Source organism: Adiantum capillus-veneris, chromosome 1, assembly GCF_014529385.1.
Source record: "Adiantum capillus-veneris isolate H3 chromosome 1, ASM1452938v2, whole genome shotgun sequence".
In the NCBI taxonomy this organism is placed as follows: Eukaryota; Viridiplantae; Streptophyta; class Polypodiopsida; order Polypodiales; family Pteridaceae; genus Adiantum; species Adiantum capillus-veneris.
The window spans coordinates 10,761,417-10,788,305 of record NC_140931.1 but is presented as its reverse complement, the minus strand read 5'-3'; the positions used below and the strand labels follow the sequence as shown (position 1 = coordinate 10,788,305).

Sequence of the window (26,889 nt, the reverse complement as noted above, 5' to 3'; positions counted from 1 at the left end):
TGCACCTAACATTGGTATCAGAGCTTTGGCAGTGTTTTGTATCACTCAAGGAAAGAACCACAATAATTTTTTTTTGCTTGTTGAGGTCGCACGAACCCAAGTTCGCTTGGGCGTGTCAATTCCTAGTCGTGTTTTTGAAGAGTGACAGGAATCCCAGGAAAAAAGGGCTTGTCCAGCCTCCCCTTGTGCCTCTTTTCACTCATTAAGAGTGGACCGTGCACTTTGCGGCCGGCCAATCGACGTGAGGTGGGAAAAAGCAACCTTGGTGTGAACGCAAGGCCGCCAAGGGGTGCGCCCGCGGAAAAGAGTAGAACTCGGGTGAAGAGAAGATCCTTCTCAAACGCGGTTTGCAAGAGAAAGAAAACCTCAAGAACCTCAAGACCCTCATGAACCTTAAGAACCCAAGACCCCCAAGACCCCAAGTTCCTCGTGAACTTAAGAACCCAAGACCACAAGAACCCACAAGAACCAACGACTTCAGGATGGTCATCACTCGAAGCGGAATGGATACTTCGCTTGGAAGTGATGAGCATGAGAGAGGCGAAGAAGAATTTTTCCCACTAGGAGGTTTTTCCGACCCTCCCCCTTCCCCATCTACATCAAGGATTACACTAACTCTTATGGAGGCTTTGAAGCTGATGTTTATGGAAAGGAGTTTAGAACGCGAAGCAAGAAATGCAGAAAGAATGACATAAATGAAACGTAGACACGCAGAAGACAAAGCAGAAAGAAAGGCAAGACAAGAACAGTGCGAGCGACACATGCAAGAGTTCTTGCGATTCTTTTCTGCATTGCCGGCACAGATGCAAGAGATGCAGGAGACGAAGACCCTCTCAGTCTCTTCTTCTCCCAAGCATGACACATAGGATTTGCATGACAATGATAAGTATGATGATTTGATTGACAATGATAAGCATGATGATTTGGATGTTAATGATGAGCATGATGAAGATGCGATTTCTCAGAGGCATGATGAGTTGCATGAAGATGATGTGATTGTTCACAAGGATGATGTGTTAGTGGATGCTTTTTCTAGCGAAGCTAATCTCGTTGTAGATTCGATCAATCACGAAGAACCGATCTTGCCTTTCGAGTCGAGGTCCAAAGAACCCCCACAGGACGATTCGATCATTCAGGAAGAACCGATCTTGGCTCTCGAGCCTAAGTCCAAAGACCCCTCACAGGAAGTATTATGTGTTCGCATGATTAGTACGCACGCATTGTACGAGTGTTTCATTCGTGATCATTTTCTGTATTTTAGTCATCGTGTTTATGTAATCCCTTTTCCTAGGCATGACATATTGTACGTTGAGCACGTTTCACTCATGGATGAGCACGAATGTATGCGGATTTTAATGAAGAGCTAAAAAGTATGCATACAAGGAAGTCACATTCCCTGTCTCTTCCTCGGCATGACACGTTTGAAGAAAGAGCACATAAAAGTATAAGCACCAAACATGGGCATTTCCGTTGTGAATTGCCACAGTTGCTTGCTCTGGATCATAAGAGAAAGATTCGATCTCATTGTTTGCGTGTATGTGGTGAACGGTTTAGCACTCCGTCTCTTTGTTCATCTACATTGCATGCACAGTCTTTGAGGAAGACAAGATTTTTTCCACTTACTTTACATGGAATAGGTATGTTCATGGTTTTGTGTTGGAAATGGATTCATGAATTTTTAGCCATGGAGATTCTTGAAGAAGAAAGAAGCATGACACTCGACGAAGTTGAAGCATCGAAGAAGCCACAGAAGACTTTGTGTCGCTTTCGGCGCAGCCCAAAGAAGCAAGTGTTGCAACATTTATGAAGTTCAAGTACTGTACGACCCACACATCAAGGTAGGCCGGCGAAGAGTCCCTTCCAAGATTCCGGATGCTATTGGCGATCTCCCTCGACGCCATATAGGTCGGTACTAGTACCTCACTTTGAAAAGGAGGGGATGTCACGTGACACATCCAACCCTATGTGTCCGTGGACAAGCTACAACATGATCAGGGTTCAGTCAGTCAAGTCACTCTAGGTTTAGAAGTGATCTGGCACTTTTGTGAGTCTATTCGTAGACTGTGCATGCCCAGACACTTAGTATAGATGCATATCCTCTGGTTGCACACAGCATGATCATCAGTATTCCCATCAGAATCCATCAGATTCCTTCAGGGGAATTTTCCAGTGCATTTACCCTGTTTTTCCTATTTTTGACATTTTTCACTTATTATTTTTAAGTGACTTTCCAACAAAAGTAGGTAGGGCAATTTGGGTAAGAAAATATATAAGCAAACCAAAGTTAGCACTTAATGGCAAAAGAGGCAACAGGAGCCAAGCTCAGCAGGCAACTTCTCAGCAAGACCAAGCCTTGGTGGTTCCCTCCAAGTAGCAGATCCCCCCCCATTGCCTAGCGTTTTCAACAAGAACCATTGCTAGCCATCCTCATTATTGGCGTTTTGCATCAACAAGGAATCGCCAGCAGAAAACCAACTGACCTAGCGTTTTGCCATCAGCTTCCCTAGCGTTTTTGGACCTCAGCACATGCAGAATTTCAGCAATTTTCAGCAATAGAAGAGTAGCAGATTCAGCCCATAAAGAAGCAACAGATTCAGCTGGAAGGACCCTCAGATTTCAGCCTTAAGAACCTCAGTTTTCAGACCTTAAGAATCCCTGTTTTCAGCCCTAAACCTGCAGATTTTCAGCGTCAAAGACCTACGAAAACAGCCCCAAATCAGCGTTTTTGGACTAGTCGCAGATTTCAGCCCATAGCGTTTTTGGACAGCAGTAGCAAGATTGCAGATTTCAGCCCTTAGGTTAACTTCGTCATCACCGTCGCATCGTTGACATAGCCTCGACTTACATCAGTCTCATGCATACCATTTGTACCAGGTTGTGCAATCATAAGTAGACCACTCTCGCCGACGAGAGTGGGTCCTTTGGAGGAGGGTTTTGTATCTCTCTTCTCTCTCTATCTCTCAGTCTCATACACTTGCACACACAGTGTCCATTCATTTTGTTATGATCATTGCACTCTCTCATTAAGAACGGAAGGCTCTACCTTCCATAGGAACCTTGAGCACAGTTCGGAGCACTCATCTTGAGCAAAGCGCAAACATGCATTCCGCTGTACCTAACAATGGCACTAGGACATCTGAGTACTAACTTGGTTGTGTTTTGCAGATTCTGGTTGAGGGGCCTAAGCCCTAGAGAAAAGATTTACCAACTTATGGTTTCCGCCGAGGCGCCTAAGTTATTAATAGACCATAATAGAAGAGGAAATTGAAGTTTATCAACTTATAAAGTTTGCTAACGGGGCCTAATTATTAGAAGGGCCCCCCTAGTAACCTAACAATGATGACGCAGCTGGCTGTACTGATTTCTCCGCGTTCTGCGCTGACACATGGCAGCTGAATGGATGTCCGCAAATTGCGCTGGCTGTTGACGTGGCACTGTTGTACGGATTTCCGCTTTTTACGCTGGCTGATTTCAGCAGCTCTGAGTGCTAGCTTTTTGAAGCAATCACTTTAGGATCAAGTGCTTTAAGGCCTGATGCGTTCGGGGCTCTGCTTTTAGTATCCCTTGTACTCTAATATAAGTGTCTTAGAGCCATTCTTTCAGGCATCCGGACGCGGAGCTGGAAGATCTAGATCCAACGGGGTAATAATAACAAAAAGTACCCAGATACGATATTAGTGTTAGGTGTAGCGGAATGAATGTTGTATTTTCTCAAGATTAGTGATCTTTATTGCTCAAGGTTCCTTTTAGTTCTTAGGGAAAGAGAGAGCTTTCTGTCTTGTAGAGTTCTGTGGTCACGAACAAAGTGAGTGGATGTTGTGCGTGCAAATGAATGAGACTGTGAGAAGGAGAGAGAAGAGATACGACACCGAGAGGTTTGTAAAACCCTCCTCTGAAGGCCCCACTCTCGTCGGCGAGAGTGGTCTACTTTGATTGCACAAAGGTGTACAATGCGTATGCAATGGATTGATGCAATGGGACTATGCCGATGACGACGACGGAGATGACGATGGCGACTTGGGCTGAAATCTGAGACCTTCTAGATGCTGAATTTCTTGGACTGTTTCAAGGCTGAAATGGACTGTTTTGGCTGCGTTTTCTTGGGCTAAACTTGGGGGATCATTTGCAACCGAATGGGGGAATCTGCTTATGTTCTGCTGCTGAAAACCTGCGCTTTTATCACTGCTGAAAACTGATGATCAAAACACTGATTGCTGGGACTAAAAACGCTGAGATCTATTGCAGGTTGCTGGCGTTTTTGGATGAAAAACGCTGGCTGAAGGGCTGAGTAAAAATGCTGATGTTCCAAGGTAAAAACGCTGGCCTTTTTCTGCTTGCTGGCGATTCTTGCAGGGGAGGAAACGCTAGGGCAGCCCAGGGGATGGAGAGGGCAGATCTTGGAAACGCCTGGGAGGGAGACGTCGTCTATGGCGATGGGGTCATGAGGGGGGGTACTGCTGAGAAGTTACCTGTTGAGCGGGAAGCTCCTGCTGCCTCTTCTGCCAGAAAGTGTGAACTTTGGTTTGCTTATATATTAACTTAGCAAAATTGCCCTACCTACTTTTGTAGGAAAGTCACTTAAAAATAATAAGTGAAAATCCCAATAAATAGGAAAATAGTCTAAATGCACTGGAAAATTCCCCTAACTGATGCGAATGGATTCTGATGGGAATTCCGATGATCATGCTGTGTGAAATCGGAGGATATGCATCTATGCTAAGTGACTGGGCATGCACGGTCTACGAATAGACTCACAAAAGTGCCAGATCACTGCTAAATCTAGACTTGAATGAACTGACTGAACCCTGCTGTGGTGTAGCTTGTCCACGGACACATAGGGTTGGGATGTGTCACGTGACATCCTCTCCTTTTCAAAGTGAGGTACTGGTACCGAACTATATGGCGTTGAGGGAGATCGCCAACAACATCCGGAATCCTAGAAGGGACTGTTCGCCGGCCCACTCTGATGTGTGGGTCGTGCGGTACTTGAACTTCATAAAGGTCTGCAACGCTTGCTTCTTTGGGCCGCGCCGAAAGCGACTCAAAGTCTTCTGTGGCTCCTTTGATGCTTCAACTTCGTCTAGAGTCCTGCTTCTTTCGTCTTCAAGAATCTCCATGGCTGAAAATTCGTGAAACCATCCCCAACACAAAACCATGAACATACCTATTCCATGTAAAGTGAAGGAAAAATATCTTGTCTTCTCTAAAGATTGTGTATGCAATGTCGATGAACATAGAGACGGAGTGGCAACCCGTTCATCAAACACATGCAAACAATGCGATCGAATCTTTTCTGCTTGATCAAAATCAATCAACTGTGGCAAATCCCAATGGAAATGCCCATGCTTGGTGCTCATACAATCATGTGCTCATTCGTAAACTGTGTCATGCCACGGAAGAGACATGGAATGTGACTTCCTGACATACAAACTTTTCAACTTTTCATGAACAATCCGCATACATCCGTGCTCATTCATGAGAGAAACGTGCTCAACATACAATATGTCATGCCTAGGAAAAGGGATCACATAACGATGCTGACTAAAGTACAGGAAACGTTCACGAATGAAACACTCGAACAATGCGCGCATATCAATCATGCGAAAACACAATACTTCCTGTGATGGTTCTTTGGACCAAGGCTCGAGAGCCAAGATCGCTTCTTTGGAATCTATCGAATCTTCTTGTGGGGGATCTGTGGACCTCGACTCGAAAGCCAAGATCGATTCTTGGTGATTGATCGAATCTACAATGAGGTTAGCTTCGCTAGAAAAAGCATCTACTAACACATTATCCTTGTGAACAATCACATCTTCTTCATGCAATTCATCATGCTTGTCTTTTTCATCCAAATCATCATGCAAATCATGGTCAATCAAATCATCATCATGCTTCACACAATCATGCAAATCTTGTGTATCATGCTGTGGAGAAAAAGAGACTGAGAGAATCTCCTTATCCCGAATCCTTTCTATCTTGTCCTGCATATTAGCAATGAGAGATGGAGAAGGAACAATGTCCTCTCCATGAAAGATAGTAGGAGAATCACTTTTGGCATTGATAGTTAAAGTGCTAGCCTCCCAATCAACGAGAGGATTGATTTCACGAAACCATTTTCATGCCTAAAATCATCACATCCTGAGAGAGGAGAAACAATAAATCTTCTAGTGAAGGCAGTCTGTTGAATTGCAAACAACACATCAACGCACTCCTTCGTGATGAGAGCGTCCATACCAGATGAAAGCCAGAGACCTCGAGAGGACATCTCGAACTAACTTCGAGGCGGGCTCTCTCAACAAGAGAGGGGCTGATCACATCATGCATACTACCTGGGTCAAACAATATAACAAAACGGTGCCCCGACGTACGACCATAACATTTAATGAGAGAATCATCAATGGGAGGGTCTTGAGAAACTGTGGGCACAATCGTATTATCATTCATTGCATTGACAGATGTAGTGGGTGTTGTGGGTTCTTTAGATTCATTCGATTCAAGCTTAGGACATGTTCTTTTAATGTGACCCTTAATGTGACAATGAAAACAACGACCTTCTTTAGAATAAGTGCTTTGTTCTTCCGAAGTGATGTAACCTCCTACAATTCCTTGTGCTACCTTTTCATATGGAGTAAGCTTAGGTTTAGCAGTTGTGTTAGCCTCACTCTTAGATTCATTGGAAGAATTCTTTGATGAGGGACTGTTGGTAGATTGGTTAGTAGAGTTATCATTCTTACCAGTCTTACCGTTCTTACCGTTCTGAGGAGTCTGCGAGGTACTTGTGGAAGTCTTGTTCTCCTTAGGCTTTCCCTTGTTGTGCTTCATCTCCTGTGCGAGAGCAATCGCTACCACCTTGTTGAGATCGATTGGATCGAATACCTCGACATCGTACTTGATATACTCGTCCAATCAAAGAGAAAAGCCTCTTTGCGCTCATCATCCGACATGCGTAATTGGGTACCTAGCTGCAAAACACGATTAGAAAAAGACATGACCGGCATACCATTTTGCTTGAGAGCTCGCAAATCGTCCTTCAATCGTGCAAGGTACTGAGGTGGCATAAACCGCGCCTTCAGCTTGTCTTGGAAATCAGCCCAACTAAAAGAGAGGGGCATGAAATCGTCGGCTGCCTCTAGGTGCACGGCTAGCTGTGCCTCTTGCCATGCGTGGTACCAATTGATGGCATCACCGGCAAGGTACATAGCTGCCGTCAATACTTTGCTATTCCGTGTCTTCTTAGTTGTCGCAAAATAAGCATTAAATTGATGCAACCAAGAATGAATCACTGTAGCATCCATCTTACCGTCATACTTACTGAAAGTCAACTTTTCTGTAACTGGATGGTTGGAATCCGCGTCTTGGCTTGCGCCACTTGACGAACTTCCACGATCTTTGGGTGGTTCGGTCTTCAAGGATAGAATGTGGGAAAGAAATTCTTGATGACGAATCTCCCTTTTTGCCTCTCGTTCATCGCGCTCGCGTTCGAAAGCAAGTCGATTTTCTTCTTGTTTTGCGGCAAGAGCAATGCGCTCACATTCTTGAGCAAGGCGATTTTCATCGCGCTTGCGGTCCTTGGCTTCTTGTGCTTTTGCTTTGCTTGCGAGTTGTGCCAATGCAACTCGATTCGTTTCTTGTTGTTGTGCCATCATGTCCAACATCGACTTGACCATCACCTCCATAGGAGTGAGTGCAACTCGTGGCGTAGATGGCGAAGGGGGAGGGTCGAAAAAGTCTCCTGGTGGGGAAAAATCTTCGCCGCCTCTCTCATGCTCATCACCTATATGCGAAGTATCCATTCCGCTTCGGGTGATGACCATGCACTATGATCTTGGGGTCTTAAGCTCTCGAGGAACTTGGGTTCTTGAGGGTCTTGAGGGTCTTGGGGTTCTTGAGGTTTTCTTTCGCTTGCAAATCGCGTTGAGAAGGATCTTCTCTTCACCCGAGTTCTACCCTTTTCTGCGGGCGCACCCCTTGGCGGCCTTGCGCTCACACCAAGGTTGCTTTTTCCCACCTCATGTCGATTGGCCGGCCGCTAAGTGCACGGTCCGCTCTCAATGAGTGAAAAGAGACACAAGGGGAGACTGGACAAGCCCTTCTTTCTTGGGATTCCTGTCACTCTTCAACAAAACACGATTAGGAATCGCCACGCCCAAGTAAACTTGGGTTCGTGCGATCGCAACAAGCAAAAAAAAAATCTTGTGGTTCTTTCCTTGAGTAATGCAGAACACTTCCAAAGCTTTGATACCAATGTTAGGTGCAACGGAATGAATGTTGTATTTCTCAAGATTAGTGATCTTTATTGCTCAAGGTTCCTTTTAGTTCTTAGGGAAAGAGAGAGCTTTCCGTCTTGTAGAGTTCTATGGTCACGAACAAAGTGAGTGGATGTTGTGTGTGCAAATGAATGAGACTGAGAGAAGGAGAGAGAAGAGATACGACACCGAGAGGTTTGTAAAACCCTCCTCTGAAGGCCCCACTCTCGTCGGCGAGAGTGGTCTACTTTGATTGCACAAAGGTGTACAATGCGTATGCAATGGACTGATGCAATGGGACTATGCCGATGACGACGACGGAGATGACGATGGTGACTTGGGCTGAAATCTGAGACCTTCTAGATGCTGAATTTCTTGGACTGTTTCAAGGCTGAAAATGGACTGTTTTGGCTGCGTTTTCTTGGGCTAAACTTGGGGGATCATCTGCAACCGAATGGGGGAATCTGCTAATGTTCTGCTGCTGAAAACCTGCGCTTTTATCACTGCTGAAAACTGATGATCAAAACGCTGATTGCTGGGACTAAAAACGCTGAGATCTGCTGCAGGTTGTTGGCGTTTTTGGATGAAAAACGCTGGCTGAAGGGCTGAGTAAAAACGCTGATGTTCCAAGGTAAAAACGCTGGCCTTTTTCTGCTTGCTGGCGATTCTTGCAAGGGAGGAAACGCTAGGGCAGCCCAGGGGATGGAGAGGGCAAATCTTGGAAACGCCAGGGAGGGAGAGGTCGTCTATGGCGATGGGGTCATGAGGGGGGGTACTGCTGAGAAGTTGCCTGTTGAGCAGGAAGCTCCTGCTGCCTCTTCTGCCAGAAAGTGTGAACTTTGGTTTGCTTATATATTAACTTAGCAAAATTGCCCTACCTACTTTTGTAGGAAAGTCACTTAAAAATAATAAGTGAAAATCCCAATAAATAGGAAAATAGGCTAAATGCACTGGAAAATTCCCCTAATTGATGCGAATGGATTCTGATGGGAATTCCGATGATCATGCTGTGTGCAATCGGAGGATATGCATCTATGCTAAGTGACTGGGCATGCACGGTCTACGAATAGACTCACAAAAGTGCCAGATCATTGCTAAATCTAGGTGAATGAACTGATTGAACCTCCTGTGGTGTAGCTTGTCCACGGACACATAGGGTTGGGATGTGTCACATGACAATTAGATTCACGAGTTTGTAACGGATTGGTCTCATAGGTCATTTTGGCCTTTTGAAGGCGTTAATATATTATTTCATCTCTCTCTCTCTCTCTCTCTCTCTCTCTCTCTCTCTCTCTATGTGCTTGTAAATGAATTCCCTTAAATTAATTTGAATTAATGTTCGAAAGGGGGGAAGGGGAGGGGGGACAAACACATCTCCCGGTCCTAGTCTTAGCACAAGGATAGATAGCACAACTTTATTTTTATTTTTCTTTTAGATTAGTAGGATAGGTAAAGAGAGGTTATTTAAATTTTTGTCTTTACCTAATAGGTTTTGTTTTCTCTTGCTATTTTTCTTTGAGCTGATAGTTTGTGTGTCTTGGGTAACAGCTAGAATAGGGCTCAGGCATAAACCAGTCCTCAGAGATCGTGTCTTTACAGTGGTTTTGGGAGCAGCATTGGTTCACGGAATTTATTTGGTGTATCCTCTCTTTCAGCATTTGTGTAAAAAGTTTTGAGATTGGTGTAATAGTGTGTGTGTGTGGGAGAGAGAGAGAGAGAGAGAGAGAGAGAGAGAGAGAGAGAGAGAGAGAGAGAGAGAGAGAGAGAGAGAGAGAGAGAGAGAGAGAGAATGAATGGGGGCCATACAGTGGCTTCATACAAAGGACAATTACTGTTTTCTAGTTGGTTCTATGTGTTGACCATACTATTCCGACTCCTCACACCATGCGAGTATGGTGAGAGTTGTTAGATGCTAGCACACTGTGATGCTCTTTAGACTAATTTGGCTCTCGGTCCTTTGTTCTAGGACAACTCCTCCGACCTCTACCACATGATAAGGAAGCTCCTCCATTAGCTCTTGTTCCACGGATTCGACGAGGATCAAGAGGGCTCGGCATTGCTTTGCAGTCTTGTGGCCGTTGACACGGTTGATGTATTCCTTTGAGGTTTCAGGTTCATCATGGTTTGTCATATGGATTTGCATATTTTCATTTGGAATGTCAACGGATTGCATCACACTAGCATCAGTGGTCTAAGACAGAATTTGCTTCGTAGAGATTTACACTCTCATGTTGATTGAGATGTGGGTATATTTCTTATGCAGGAGCACAAGCTATGTATGGACATTTTACCGTAGATATAGCAAGTGGTACTCGGGGATTCTCATACATCTTGGGAAAGTACGATAGGCCAACAATATTCTAGCAGTGGTGTATGCATTTCTATGGGACCCCGTTAGCAACATTGTGTCACCTTGGTAGAGCGATGTGGATTAATCTAGGTGTGATGTGTACGCCAAAGCATGTATTGGTGGTCCAAAAAGTGGTGTCTTGGACACTACTTTGATAGCAACTTACGAATCCCAATTTCATGTGTCCCGTATGAACATACCAACCATGTTGTATATCATCGGAAAGCTTTTGACAAGGAGAATCCAAAACTGCAATGTCCGCAAAATTTTGATAAGATTTGCAAAAATTTACCGTGCTCTACTTTTTGCTAAGCCAACCAACAAAAAATGAAATAGTGGTACACCAATACATGCTTTTACACGTCACATATCTATGGCCCCACTTCACCTTAAGAGAGAGGTGAGTTTTGGTAGAAGATTGTGGATGTATTGTCAACTGTGGGTTCGTGGATTATTGGAGGCGATTTCTGTCACGCCATGTGCCAACGGAAAAGAACAGATTGAAAAGACTTTTAGCACTTCAATAACAACTGAACTGAAAGAGTTAGACGACACAGGGAGTCGCGGAGTTCCACCCCGAGAGAGCACTGGCCACAAACCTTGGCGCTCCTTTTAATATTTCTTTATATTACTTGAACTCGGTACAATGCCAGTACTCACGCTCTGCACCTTCATTGAGAAGAGTGCCAGAGAATGAGCCCTCTGCACATATTTAAAGGCCCTTGGCCTTGAAAAGCAGTTACACGAAAGCATTCAAACTCAAAAGCATGTGCTGCTCAAAAGTTGTCAGCCCGCAAAACGTGGAAATCCGTACAAGCTTCCTTGTGGCAGCTGTCAGTGCAAATTGTAGAAATCTGTCACGTCAGCAGGTCAACACAAATTGCGGAAATCCATACTCCTCTGCCACGTCATCAGTTGGTTACTTTTTGTGTGTGTGTGTGTGTGTGTGCCGACTTTACTTTAATGCCTTCAGTCACTTGGACCCCATCGGACAGGGTCCCATAAGTTGGTGGGAACTCGTTTTTAAAAATAGGCCACTCGGCAAGACTTTGCAAGTTGGTAAAACTTCTTCTGCTGCTTCTAGGGTTTAGGCCCCTCGGCCGGGGATCTGCAGGTTGGCTCCATTCTTCAGTGGCTTGACACGTCAACAATTTGCGACAATTTCAACAATGGAGACTTTTGAGGATTGGTGTGCAATTCAGCTGCCTTTTGCCATTTATTGTGCCAAGTGAGAGATGCTTGGGACATATTCCTTTTTGCAGTTTCTGGTACAAATGCCTGCAAGGCATGTTCCATCCTTGACTCGCCACAGTCATTACTGTTTTTGTGGGGTTGCAGGAGGCAGTCAGGTCGCTTATTGGAACGATTGGATAGAGTTTACATTTGGCGCTACAGTGCTCTCCCATCATGCCCTAGTTTCTTTGCAGAGATTTGAGACTTGCCCTATATCTAGACGAGGATCGCGCATCGCCGACTCGGTGTTACAGGATGTTCCATTGTCTCAGACGATTCAGAATGTTTGGTCACACATTAGTTATGCAGATCCAACGACCTTTTTGGCTACTGCATCACAACGTCTTCTGAGAGACTGCTGTAGAGAGACGACGAGCTCTATTCCGTAGGGAACGAGAGCTATAGGATTGTTTGGGATGCATACGTCGGCAGCTTGAGAAGTTTCGAGGAGATGAGTTTCTAGGTGAGCGCAAGTTTGACACCAGAGAGACTCTTATTCACATTTAGATCGAGAAATTTGAATTCTCCTATCATGCTTGACATGGATATCCAAAGTGGATAGGATGAACAAGGATTTCTTTGCACATAGTCCCAAGGGGACTTCTATTAGGGCCTCGTGAGATTCTGCAGATAGGTTGCACACAGATCCTGATGAGGTCCTTGACACAGCTTCCGATTATTTTGAGCATGCAGGTTAGTTGACTGATAGTGTTTTGCATGTCAGAGAGGAGGTCTAATGTTCAGCTTGTGGTTACGGAGGTTATGTGTCATAGGTTACTGGCCCCTTTCACTTTGCGGGAGATGCGTGATGCAGTGGTTGGTCTTGATGTTGTATCTTGTCCTGGAGAGGATGGGTTGACTCGGCAGTTTTTCTTGTAGATACTGCTTCCAATGCTGTCACGATTAGAGGCCACATTGGCTGCAATTTTCCTCTATCTCGTTCAGTCCAGTAGGGATGTCCCTTATCAGCTTACTTCTATGCTGTGGCCATGCCACTCTTCTTGTGCTGCAAGACACCAAAATTGCGAGGCCTTGCTATGCCTTTGGATGGCTCGCTAGATTTGTTGGATCAGGAGTATGCAGACACTATGTCAGCAATGTGCTTTCTTAGAGAGAGAGAGAGAGAGAGAGAGAGAGAGAGAGAGAGAGAGAGAGAGAGAGAGAGAGAGAGAGAGAGAGAGAGAGAGAGAGAGAGAGAGAGAGAGAGAGAGAGTCTGTATTACATGGTTTTTCCTTGACAAATTGCATTTCAGAACTGATCTATATGATGCTGAAAGCAAATAATCGTCTTACCGAGCGAACATTTTTTAAACATTACGATTTTTTTGTGGACAACTGAAGCACACATACTTTATGAATATGTAGTGACTTTGACATATGTTGGGTTTTGAATTCATACAGTGTATGTGATTGAGAGGGTATCAATACATTTTTCTTCTAGTGATAGTAGCAGCTTCTGTAAGATAGTTATGGTGCAGCTTATGTGTGCGATTACATCCGCATTCCTCACATTTCTGAGAACATCTCTCTTTTAGCTAAGTATGGTGTCATTTGCTCTCAACTATTTAGATTTTCTCGTCTTTGTTCTAGTAAATTTGCTTTTGTTGTCTAGTTGTGCCATCTTATTTCTTTACTCGTTGAGAAAGGATACTCATTCAAAAGAATCAAGAAAAAACGTTAGTTCATTTTTGCATTGTAGTAATTTTATTTTCAATGTTTCTTCCTTTGGAATGTTCAAAATAATCAGTAGTAAATTCAGGGAGCTTAAAAGCCTACTTTCTGTTTTACTTAGTAACATACTATTTGGATTTTTGATCTGTAGCACTTCTAGTAATTTTGCTCTAGCTTGACAAATGCTAGCCTTTATCATGGCTAAGTATGCCCATCACCTTTGGAGGGTGATAGAAACTCAGCTCGTTGGTTTTATAGAGTACGTTCAAAGGATGAACGACCTCTATAAAAACCTGCACCTACTCTTGGGCACTGACGACGTGAGTAGGGATGTCATAGATAATCTTGTTTGGACAAGCAGCGAAGTTGAGGTCACATATTGTCAAGTTTGGATCTTTGTACTTCTTTGGTTATTTTTAGCCTCTTCTTTGTAGGTTTGTAGTAGTATTCATTTCTAGTATTTAGCTTACATTAGGTCTTAAGAATTTGTTCCTTTAGAAGTTGTCCCCATGTGCCCTACCCTCCTCAATGATGGCTCTGAGTGTGAGAATATGGTCAAGAGTCAAGAAGCCTCTCTTGAAACCGGCCTGTCCCGCTGGCCGTATGCCCTTACTCTCTGCCTGGAGCACATACATCCACATGAACAATTTCATATGCATGCACACACATAGGCGCGTATGCGAGCACACACCGCTTGCACAATTGTTTCTTCTATGCCTACACACGAGGAGAGTACTTACGACGAGGTGACAAAACTCTCAATAAGCTTGAAGCTCTTGGATATTGATTTGAAGGGGCGTCTACCCTTGTTATTATCGGAAAGATGATCCAACGTACATCCAGAATAAGAAGGTAATAGCTAGATTTTTCTCTTAGTAGGACTATTGAAGGCTCTTCCCAAAGGATAGGGGAAGATAGATGCCTGGTTGACATAATGTGGTGTAGTTTGGATTATTTGTATTCTAAAGATCAAAGGTGAAATGTCGAAGGTCAAAGCTAGAGACAACGTAACTAGTGGAATGCTCAAATACAATTGTACAAGTATGGTTCATCTATGAGGGGATTGTCAAAAACACCCCTCCCCCCTTGCTCTTCTTAATAGGACCACCCATTTTCCCTCTTGGGATATCTAACTTCGGAGCTCCCAAGCCTTTAAGTAGTTGCCCCCAGGTGAACAGGCAGCTACTTCTCTACCCGACAGCTCTTGCTTTCATTATTTGCATTATTTGCATTCTTGGCTTCATTAGAAGGTGCCAGTCTGTAAGTAACTTCTAGTTGGGGCAAATGCTTCTGCTTGGAATTCCCCTGCTACCTTGGAGGTGGTCTACAGGTAGGCCCCGAGCCTACTTAGAACTTATTTTATCACTGGTTTGGAAGGCAGGAGCTGTCTTATGTGTGAATGCACCATTGCACCATACTCGCTAGATAGACATGATGAACATTTTAATCTGTGTTGTTGATTAGGCCTTGGTTGTTGTCCTGAACTCAATTGAGACTTAAGCTATTGGTTGTTGATTTCCTTGATGGATGGAGTGGTTCACATTATGGGTACCTTTGGGTGGTCTAATTTGGAAAATTTTGTCTGAACTCCTTGATGATATTGAAGGTGGTTTCCTCAAATGAGGGGATAACTTAAGAGCATATTTTGTTCTTGTATTGGATGGCAGGAGTCTTTTGCTCTGTGAAGGTATTCTTTTCAGCAGTACATTGTTTTTTCAAAGAGGTAAGGTATGAAAAAAATGTATTTAATTTGCCCTACTGAATACCTCTCTGCTTATGTTGAGTTACTAGAAGTCGTTCGAATGTAGGATTTGATGGATTTAGGGCTTATAAATTTGGGCTTTCTGATTACCTCTTTGGTTGTCTTTCTGAGTACCTCTTTGGGTATAGAGGTGGTTGGGGGTTTATGATTTGATGAGTTATTCACTCCTTAACCTGGCCCGACGGTTTTGGATATTGCCTTAGTCAATAGCTGTGTAGCTGTAAATTGGAATCCTTACTGTGGTTCTGGCATTGAATAAGGTCTCTAATCACTGAATATTTGGTGGTATGATGTAGATACCTTTTCCTGTCGCATGGCTAGATTTGCTTCCTCTATAGAAATAGGTTGGCTATGTTATCGGACTGTTGTGGGAATTCTAACCTTGTTAACTCTCAAAATTTGTAGTTTTGGCTTAGTATAACTGCCAGAAGCATGCTGTACTTGAGGATTGAATGGCTAATCTCGAATTGCCATGCCTTAATTTTATAAAAGATCTTGTCACTCTAGCTAGGGATACTTGACCTATATACTGATTGCTCTTGGTTATAGTCTTTTGGATGAAGATGCCTGAGGTTCTTCTGGTTTTCATTAGACTGGATTTTTACTTCCTACAGACCAAGTACCTGTGGACCAATTTCCCCTCTTGCTACTGACTAAATGCTGATTTGATCTGGTGAATACAAAATTTTTAGTACGTTGGGTAATTGCTGAATATACCTGTTACATCGACATGTGCTCTGGCTTATTTAGTTTCTTTGTCAGTTTTACGAGGACTAAGGAATTACCTGATTCAATTCTGACACTCAAAAGGTTCTGTTGGTACTTCAGATATTACCTTATTGTGGTCCAACATTTAATGCAGTTGTTCCCTACTGGGTGGCTTCTGATGAGCTGTTTAGGGAGACAATGCTGAGTCTCTGTTCTACTGTTGGAGGAGGGAGTTGAACAGGACCAAAACGGCTAAAATACTCAGTAATGTGATTATCTGAGGTTGTCTTGATGATGTCTTATGGACAGCAGTTCATAGGGATGTTTTTGGGCTGATGGCCTTGAATAAACCAGCCACCCATTGGAATTCCTTCAAACTTACAGTGGTTTCTAGTTTCTTCTACTCTCGTGGGCAATGCAACGACTTTTTTAGCTGAAGACTGACTTTTGACCAAATGTCCAATAGACACTAATTGCTGATGGGGAAACTTAGCAAAAATTCATGATAATAATTGCTATCCTCAGTTGTTCTAGTAGCAACAAAATATTAGACGTGTGCTTATAAATTGTGAAGTACTTATTTGGACTTGTAATATGTACTAGTGGTACTTGACCAGGGGGAGGTGATGGTAGAGAGCGGCAATTGGTGCTCCCAATACTTAGATTTGGACTCGTGTGTCGGAGTTCAGTTCATTGGTGTTTGAATCTGTGCGTCGGAGTCCCAAGGCACATTGAATTTGGCAAGGAACCACCACGATATATACAAAACACTATGGATGTACACACAATCCATTGTTGTTGGTTGGATTTTGAACATGGTATATTCTGAAGTTCATTCCTTGGAAAATCTTGGACGTGATGTGTGCACAATTTACGAATGGGGATTCTTGGATGTAGTGCAACTCAACTTTCTATAAAGCAACCGATGCTCAAGATGGCATTCTTTTCGAGTGACAGGTTGGTGGTAGCATATCCAAAGTGTATCTAGATGTCCATGGTACCTTTGTAGTCGACTTGGTCTTCCTTTATGTCTACTACGAGCTACAGAGAGGGTATTAAACTCGAGTGAGTGCCCAATGTGATCCTTGTCTTTTAGGTATTTATTTTACTTATTTGACATGATACTGAGTAGGGAAAATCCTACTCGAGAGGACTTGGGGCACTTCAGATCGTGGAGTTAATTGCACCTCTGCCTCCATTGTATAATCATCTAATTCTTTGCCACTCTACGCTTCCACATCGCCAACTTTGATAGGTATATATCAAGCTCTCCTACGAAAATTTTGTAGTGCTCTTCTTCACAAATATGTAACTTCTTAAATCCATGATTAAAGTGGAAGAGCAAATAAGATATATAGAATGCCACATAATTGGAACAAAAAAGCACTCTGAAGTGATTGTATAGAATTGTTGGTAAAGGTAAAGCAACTCTCTCTCTCTCTCTCGCACACACACATACGCACACTTTTTAGACAAAAAAACCTTGCGTTATTGGTGGGTAGGCTTGCATTAGCGAAACACAATCTTGCACTTAGACCATGAAGAAGAGGACCTAAGGCAATCAACAACTAAATGCAATCAAAGAACAACCCTAAGTTATGTTGATAGATGTTCTGAATGGTGAACAAGACGTGTAGTGACTATCGAAGAGACATGAAAAGAATGGGAAAGGATTTCTTGGAGGTTTTAGGAACAAGATGTCATTCCTAAATCACAAAGCCCTACGACGAGACCAAGTGGAAAATTTGGTATCATCATAGAATGAAGAACCATTGCCTCAAGTGCAGATAGGGAATCCACATAGAGAATCTGCAAAGGCAATATCCTAAAAGAAGGACAACCAAGAAAAATGCGTATGAGGCCTCTCTATATGTTGACATGGACATTGTGCATTTGAAATTTTTTGATTAGCAAGTGATTTACTAAAAGCACTGCAATAAGGCATCACGAAGGGAACAAACTTTTCTAGGGAGAAAAACAACTTTTTCATATGCGTGTGACACAAATGTGTGTGACACATTTGTGTCACTCTTTTACATATCCACCGAACAACTAGATGCCTTAGGAACCCAAGAATGTGATTGCCATTTTGGATATATGTGTTGAGCTAAAATTTGAGGGAAGAGAAACAAAAGTGCCAGTTTGTCAATCTTTCTTGGGCATTCGAAGGAGAAATTAGTATAAAGGATTGAAGCCATCACATAATGATACAAAACGATTGTGATTTCTTAGAGCAAAATAATGTCAAACAATGCAAAATGAAATACATTGCCCATTGTCATCTAGAAAATTATCCAATGTATTAACCCTCTTTTAGTGTAAGAAATATGCTTTTCAAAGTGCAAGATTGGTTAATGTAATTGAAAAAGACACGCTTCAATGTAAATTTTTCATATAAGAAGAATTATCTAGAAAATTATCAAATGTATTAACCCTCTTTTAGTGTAAGAAATATGCTTGTTGAAGTGCAAAATTAGTTAAGCTGCATGTAAATTTTTCATATAAGAATTACCAACTAAATCAAGGATGCTAGGAAAAGTGACAATTGAAATTTTCTCGGTCACAACAAGTTGAGAAACATATGGATAGTGAAATTTGTGGCCAAAAAGCTGACCAAAAACCACATCCCAAAAGGAGTCATGTCTTGACAAAGGTGATGGAACACGATTCATCACACACAAATGCTAACATCCAAGGTATCCTTTGAGCAATAAAATAAATCAATAACGTAGCCTTGTGAGAAAACACATAAATTTAGATATTCAAAACTATTCCAAAACTCTTAGGAGAGCACAAGTGTTTTATAGAGAGAAAGTACAAAAGATTTTCGATTTGAAAGCATCAATAAAGCTAGATTTAACGGCACAGAGAACTAAACAAGCAATCAAAATAGATTGCACAATCCGCAAACCAACTTCTAGAGGCAAGTGGAAAGTTTTCAATAATGCAGTTGACAATGTACATCTTGAAGCATCCACTCCACTTGTTGAGAGAAGTGAAACACCATGTCAAAGAATGTTCCAAATGGCAAGCATTGTTAGTAGGTTGCTGCATAATTTGATCAAGCCTCAAGGAAGCATGCCAATTCTCAATACTCAAGGTAATTCTCAACATTCAAGATAAGAATCTTCTATTTACTAAAATTAATACGCAAGCCAACCACAAGAGTATACAAATCTAAAGCGCTTATAGTCGTCCGTACATTGGAGGGGTTATTACAAGACAAAAATAAAGTCATCATCATAGGCAGGAGCATAGACTTGTCACACCAATGAAAGTCAAAAAGTAAAGGTAAAAACAATAACATGTAATGTATAGGGTCAAATCATCAATCTAAAGTTAAAGTGGATGGGGTTCAATTGCATACAAATAGTGCACTCTGAGGATAACCTTGATGCACCGAACATCTAAGAGGCCAAGGACCAATAAAATCACCATCAATAATGCCTAATAAACTATGATCATACAACCAATAAACCATATTTTCCATATATGGATCAAATCCTAGCTTGAACATGTTTCCGCAATAAAATCCCGATGGACAAAATCAATGGCTTTTTCAATGTGAACTTTTATAACAAGAATATTTTGATTTGTGTATTTTACATATCCCATTCCCATAAAGACATTGGTTATATTATCTGTGATATGCCAATAGGGTATAAAATTGTATCAAAATGGATGCAAGCTATCATATAAAACTCCCTAGATATAATTGACTAATAGCTTAACCAAATCCTTATATCAATGATGGACATAAGAGTGATCAACTCAAAATGGCTATGTGGTTAAGACTTTCAAAAGCTGCTCTTTCCCAAAAAGGAACAAAAATTGTGTTTTCCAAGCTTTGTCTTTCATGTACAAGAAAGAATCTTTCAATAAATCCCAAAATTGTATAAAAAACTAAACTGTTAACATGTTCCACCAGGGGCTCTCCAATTATCCCTCGGGGGGTTCACTGTTCAGTACCCCCCTATATAACGTGCGTTTGCGGAGTAATTAAAAAACCCCTATTTTAACATGTTTGAATGAATAAAATGACCCCTTATTTTAGGTATGTTTTCCAAAATTGAATATAAAAACCCCTTACTTTAATGTATCTCAATTAAATCACCTAACTTTTTTGCATTTTAAAACCCCTCTTGCTAAACTCACGTGGTACATTAACATGAATATATAGTGCATCCCTTGACAATTATCCACATTAGTTTTATCGAACTCTTCAACGGTAAAAGACAGTCCGAAAGAAGATGAAAAAACATCATTAAGAATAGGACTATACAAGAAGCTGAGTGCTAGCATTCAACACATGAGAATCACATAACGGAGTAGAGGAATTTTTTCAAAAAAAGATGTCATGAAAAGGAACAAAATTTACTTTGAATAAGTCTTAAGAGGTTTCTCCTCGTCACACATACTTGAAACAACCAAACATAACAATCTACTGCAAAGAAGTATGATGAGAACCCAAACGAGTACGACTAGAAAAGGTGCATCCAATTTGTAGTCACACAAATTGTACACTAGCCATTTTGGCATACTTCTACCTTCCTCATTTTTAGATCTATTCTCATCAAGTGTAACATTCACATCTGCATCAAAAATAGAATAATTTGGGATATGACTTGGAACCTATGTAGACTAAATGTTTACCTCATCTTGATTGACATTTTTATTCCCACCATTTAGAAGAGGCAACAAGGTATCAAAAATGTCTTGTGAGCTTGCACTTGTCTCTTTAGCACATGACAACAGGGGATAAGGTGCATCTTCCACAAAACCATCTTGAGAAGTCAAGATACTTTTGACTATGGATGATATAACTTGTAAGCTTTTTTCTTAGCACTGTAACCATAAAAAATGCATTTGATAGCCTCGTCATTTAATTCTCTGTGTTGTTGTTGTGGCACTAAGCATAAGCCAAGCAACAAAAAATCCGCAAGTGGGCAAATAGATGGCTTCTTATCATGCAATACCTCATATGGAGTCTTAGAATGCAAGGTTTTAGTGGGACACTTGTTAAGTACATAGGTAGTTACACATGATGGCCACCGTTTTTTTGGAGGTGTATAAGGAAATTCACATTGATGTTTTATCCTACGAACAACTAGGAATGCATCAAATTATTTTGACATATACTCACCTCTTCGATCAGAACAACCAAGTACATTTTCAATCAACAACAAAAACTATTTGAAGCACATAAACACTTTGGACTTAGCCTTAGCACATATGCTCATGCATGCCATGCATAATTATCAATGAAATTCATGAAGAAAAAATGATTACCAAAAGAATGAGTATGCATCATGCTACAAATATAACTATCAACAAACTACATTTTTGGAGTAGACCGCATTGAACTATCTTTTGGAAACCTAGAATGTTACATTTTCCCCAAAATATCGACTTCACAAACATGCTTAGATGGTGCCTTCAAAGGGGGAAATGAGACAAACATATTAGATTTCTTCAAATGCATCAAAGTAGAAAGTTTAGATATCCAAAATGTGCATGCCATAGTTTTGTATCTAAAACATCTTTAGAATCTGTTATAGTGGTTGCAAAGTTTTTTCACACACTTTTCATAATAGTTGAGCTTGTATAGCCCACAAAACAAGGTATGTGATGCCACACTGAACTAAGATCGTGAAAAATGCATCTATCATCCACAAACTTTAGAACGAGACCAAGTCTTGGTAATGCATAAACAGACAAAAAATCATTAATGATGCTAGGCACAAAAGGTACATTAGAAAGTGTGAAGTAATTACCATCAACTGTAGTGGCACAATCTTTCTAACTCTTTGAACTGGATATGAGGCATTGTTGGCACAAGAGACACTATTCCATTAGGGACAACATCAAGAGAAAGAACAAGTCATGATAAGATAGAATGTACTTTGTAGCATCACTAAAATATCACACATGTGAATGGTTTTGCAACCGTCATTTTCTTAATCTATTTGCAATCAGGCAAGATTTATCAGAATAGAAACCTGAGTATTAATGACCAATCAAACCATATCTCTACAAAGGGAAGTGTAAATCAAGGGACCTTGCCGACCTTAGAGCCAATTTTGGATGAAAATCTTTCTGCTGATGCTTCTTCAAGGAGATCATATACCTATATGGCTGAGGGATCCAAAAGTGTGAGTTTCAAGGAAGAAACCAACCAAGCATGCAACTTTTGCACCTGCAATACTAATTGAACAGGTGCTAAAATCTATATAGATGATATGGATCGCGCCTGCGTAAAAAATGAAGAGAGGCCTAGAGAGCTTAAGCTCATATTGCCCATGGATTATAGTGGTAATTGATATTTTCATGAAGAGGGAAACATGTATGTAGTTGTGCTTTATCCATTTATTGTGGATAAATGGAGATTAATAGGCATTATGGAAAAGGTTGACGTAGAGCCAGAGGAGAAACCACCAAAGCTAGACATTCCTAATACTAGGCTTAGACGAATAAATGTTTCTACTCATGTAAACACCGAAAATACATGAGTGGGCTTATATATGTATGAAAACGGAGAGAAAATGTAGGCTTACACATGTAAACACCGAAAATACACATGTGGGCTTATATATGTATGAAAACGGAGAGAAAATGCTCTATTACAGGTGTGAGGAGCCCAATGTGAGGGAGTTAGAGGAGCAAAAATACTTGTATATATTTTCGTTTGAAGTGGAGAGAGATATGCAGATAGTCATGCTAGACAAGTATTGGCGGATATATCAAGCGGTGAGCTGTAACGAGCTTGAGGGATATACATACTTTGGGGGACCACTCCATCACTACTATGTCACCTCTAGCATGCACGTACCTACTGTCTAAAAAACAACACGATAAAAAACAATGAGAGTGAGTCCTCTGAAATCTCATGTGGGAGACTCTTTCAATAGACCATATCTCTCTGAATCAAAACCGATGGAATCCTTGGCTTCCCGGGTTCCTATGTCTACACATCAAGGTAGTGATATCCTAGACACGATTTTCAACACAAAGGTGCCGAATATCAGAACCGAAAGTCGGGATGTAAGACCGAAGGAAAGGGTGACTGATCGAATCCCTTTCATAGCACCTGTCAATGGTTATGAGATGAGAGATGTAATGGTAGGAGAACCAAGAATGATGAGAATGGTAGGAAAAACTCAAAAAATGCAACCTTCTCAAGTAGCTAAGTGTGTGTCAAAGAAGTACAACGGATCGAGGGATCCATGCGCGCATGTTTTCTTTTTTAAGCAAGTCTTAAGGGTAGAACAAGTGCGATTTCCATACGCAATATGAAAGCTTTGGGTTGAGATTGGAAGGGACGGTGTTGACTTGGTTCCAACCACTAAATAATAGAGACTTTATAAACGTTGATCAACTCTTGCAAGAGTTTTCCGAGGAATTCTCTAAGAGGGGAACCAATAACAACAAGGTTTCTCAAATCTATGCTTTTAAACAAAAGGAAAATGAAAAGGTGAAAGAAGCTCCACTTCGCTTCAAGAAGTATATTGGAAGATGTCTTGTGCAAGAGCTACCAAGAAACAAAACTCTCAAAAAGGACTTACACTTGAAGGCATGCACAACATTCGAGCAAGTCACTAGGAAGCATTGTACTTGGTTGACAATTGCAAAACATACGGGGAGGTAATGAAGGATGTAGGGACAAACACCTGTAGTGACTCTTCTACAACCAATGATTCAACTGCAAAATGTAGTGCTCCTGCTTCAATGTGGATCAACTAGTCGAAGAAGTGGTTCGCAGGATGAATCAAACCTTGTGCGCTCCTTGCCGCACTGTCGAAGCAAGGGACTTGCCAATACACCGTGTGCGAGCCGCAGACGGCTCCAAGCACACAACAAGCCTAAACTAGCAAGCTCAAGAGAGCAAAGGGTGTGTCACTCACCGCTCTACGCTCGCCTTCGTGGTGGATTCCTCGCCGCGATGAAGAAGAAGCTGCAGTCGTGCCGCGCTCAACCGCCTCGCCGCCGCCGTGCCTTCGTAATGCTCGATCGCACACACACTCTCCCTCTCTCTCTCTCTCTCACACACACACACACACACACACACAAGGAGGTGAAGAAGAAGAAGATGGAGATGGAGATGGAGCAAGAGCACTCTTCTATTGCACAAATGAGAGAATGAGTAAAAATTAGGTTTAGTTGGCTTTTATATGAGCTCACCCCATTCACACTTGGGCGCCCATGCTTAGCCAACTAATCCCTTGAATGTCCCAGTTAGAGTGCGCCTCTCATCGGCGATCACTCTTACCCTTTTCCTATTGGTCCGACAAGCCCGGTACCTGACTCTACCAAATACATAATACACGTCCGTCGTAGGTGATGGGGTGTCCGTGAGCCGTGAGGGTTAACATGACCCCCTTCCTGATGTAGATTCCGTCCTCGGAAGCTATTGAGTTGAAGTTGGTTCGTCGAGGTGGAAGAGCATTTGAGATGAATGTCCTTAGCCTTCTTCAGTCACTGCAAAATCAAACAACATTGGCACAGTAATTGCATTCTCTTAAAAAGCATATGCACTTTTAGGTAGACAAATTGATTGGTAAAAGAATTTCAAACAATTTGTTAGCAATGAACATTAAATTGCAATGTAATCAAATGCATAAACAGATGTAAAGGTAAAAAATTAAACAAGTTTGGGGTTGCTAATTTGACGGTCGAAAGGCACTAGAGATCGAATATTAATACCATGGGTAAGCTTCTTAATTATCTGTGGTCAATTAAGTTGTTTAATCGCGAGAGCCAAGTATTCATGTTCGAGGGCTGACTAGAGGCTATATCTAGAAAACCTTGTAGTTAAGCTACCATAAAAGGAATTTCTCATGAAATCATCGCCTGACTGATTACCTTTCCTTTGACCCCCCAAAGTCTTTTCACATTGATTCAATTATGATGTGCGTGCTTATTTTGTATGCCTTGGGTTTTTTGCTTTTCAAGGAAAAGCGCCCACACTGGGAACCTCTAGGGCTCTAGTACCATAGGCGATACATGTGAGTGAAGTACCAATTTAAGCAGGGATTTCTCTTCCAGCTTAAAATTTTACATTGTGGCACTTTGATTTTTTGTTTGTTCATTTTCAGCATTTTAATTTTGTAACTTTGGGGGGTCATATAACACTGTTACCCTCCCCAGGCTCATCACATTAGTAAACTCCCTTTATAATACTTAAGCTAAAGGTCAATAGGGTTAAGCCCACTAGAAAGCCCTAGTACATTTCATACAATGCTGCCTAAATCGGATTAAGAACCTAAGTAACCATTGCTTATTAGGAAGGCATTCCCCATGGTATTAAGAGAAGATTTCTAATACCTAGCTTGGTCAAACTAGCTTAGTCGGACTGCTTGATTTTTACACCTAAACAAGTGATTATGACAAAACATTACATTGAATTAAATGTTTGATACTAAGCCAATGCGCTGAATATTATGCTACCAATCACAATCAAAGCAGACAAAACATGGATGCAAAAAGATAAGGGCAATGCTAATGGACAAGAAACACCTGTTTGTGTTGATGGTCGCGCTTGATTTGAAGTGTGAACGAGAGAAAGGTTCCATGAAGGTCCAAATCCTATCAATAGCAACACGCTCCTGTACACACTAGGAAACAAAAGGTATACCTCCAGGAGGCACATTAGTGGGAAAAGATAACTTCGCTAATCTCTCAACTCTAAAACAGAAACACTCCTATCGTACTAATCTTACCTACCCTCCATCACTCAAGTGATGAGGATCAAAGGTGTTTTATGGCATAGGTTTCTGTTTCACTGTACCAATTGTGACATGTGTAGGTCTGAGTCAATGTTTTGACTTTTAATGTGCATACTCGTTTGCTAATTGCTCTTGCTCTTTTTTTTTTTTTTGGTGAGTATAAAGCTTTATATGTACATTCCCTAAGATTGGTGATTGAGAGGTCAGGGAAAAAGGTTGAGAGGGAAACAAATGAATGATGACTGTCAGGAAACACTCCCCCCTTCCTTGGGTAGATCATACCGTTTGAAATGAGCTTGTCACCCTTTGAAACCAATTGTTCCAGTTGGTAATAGGTGAGGATTTTTGCCATTAGTTTTCTATTACCCTAGGTGCCTCGTCAAGTTGCAAGGGTGGTAAGGTACTCTCCCAGGATCGAACTTGAAGTGGTACATCAGGTGATTCTTGAACACTGGGAGGTGTGGATTCTTTTGTAGCTTCATGGAGGTCCACTACTATAGATGGAGGCTGTGTAGAAGCTTTTAACTCTATGGATGTATTACATGAGGAGCTAGAAGCTTCATGGGACTCCCCCCTTCCTGAGCTAGGTGGAACAAATCGTTCTTTCTTTGGTACCCAAACTATCTCGGGAGCGGGTGTGTAGCATTCTGTGATTTTTTTCTTTCCACGATCATTGATTCGTTTTGGAGCTACGGGATTGGGCTCACTTGGGTCAGGTGATATGTAAGAGCACAATCTACGTTTTGTTAAGTATGGAGCCTGATTTACCCTTGTTATTTTCTGTGGTAAAAGCGCACATTTGTAAGGCCCCCATTATGAGGAGAAGCCATCGTGCGTGAAGGAAAATCACTCACCGGAAACCAAAATTTTCACGGACAAGAATCAGGGGCAACTTTAAAGGCCTTGGGGGCGAAGGCCCCCGAGTCTTTTTTTCGCCGGAATATTATGGCCGGACGGCGGCCGGAAAGTGGTCGGAAAACAACCGGTCGGTTGGCCGGTGGCCGGTAGTCAATGGCCGATGGCCGATGGTCGGAAGTCAATGGCCGGTGGCCGGTGGTCGGAAGTCAATGGCCAGTGGCCGGTGGCCGAATTCAAAAGCGGACTTGTCTTCTCAAGGGCGGCCACACATGGGCGGATTGGAGGGTCCGATTTGGACTTATTCGCACAAGGGCGGCTACACATGGCTGTCTCTCATAA

At 41.9% G+C, this 26,889-nt stretch overlaps 1 protein-coding gene and 1 long non-coding RNA gene across 10 annotated transcripts in view; both read left to right on the top strand.

Annotated features, from left to right (window-relative positions):
• The window catches only part of LOC147464311 (SH3/FCH domain protein), a 77,472-nt gene extending 60,648 nt beyond the window's left edge, over positions 1-16,824 (top strand). For 2 of the 9 annotated variants that reach the window (XM_086513898.1, XM_086513894.1), the window contains exons 3-4: positions 15,168-15,223; positions 16,091-16,824. In XM_086513898.1, the coding sequence (XP_086370024.1) occupies positions 15,168-15,223; positions 16,091-16,207 (173 nt within the window). In that variant the 3' untranslated portion in view covers positions 16,208-16,824. Of the gene's footprint in view, positions 1-9,794; positions 9,886-13,082; positions 13,391-15,167; positions 15,224-16,090 lie in introns of those variants that run through there. The other 7 variants (XM_086513917.1, XM_086513924.1, XM_086513949.1 and 4 more) reach the window with 5 other exon arrangements.
• On the top strand, positions 9,894-13,042 carry LOC147464312 (uncharacterized). Its single transcript, XR_015188319.1, has 2 exons — positions 9,894-10,358; positions 10,510-13,042. It is a non-coding gene; the product is annotated as an uncharacterized LOC147464312 (long non-coding RNA).
• Positions 16,825-26,889: the final 10,065 nt, after the last annotated feature.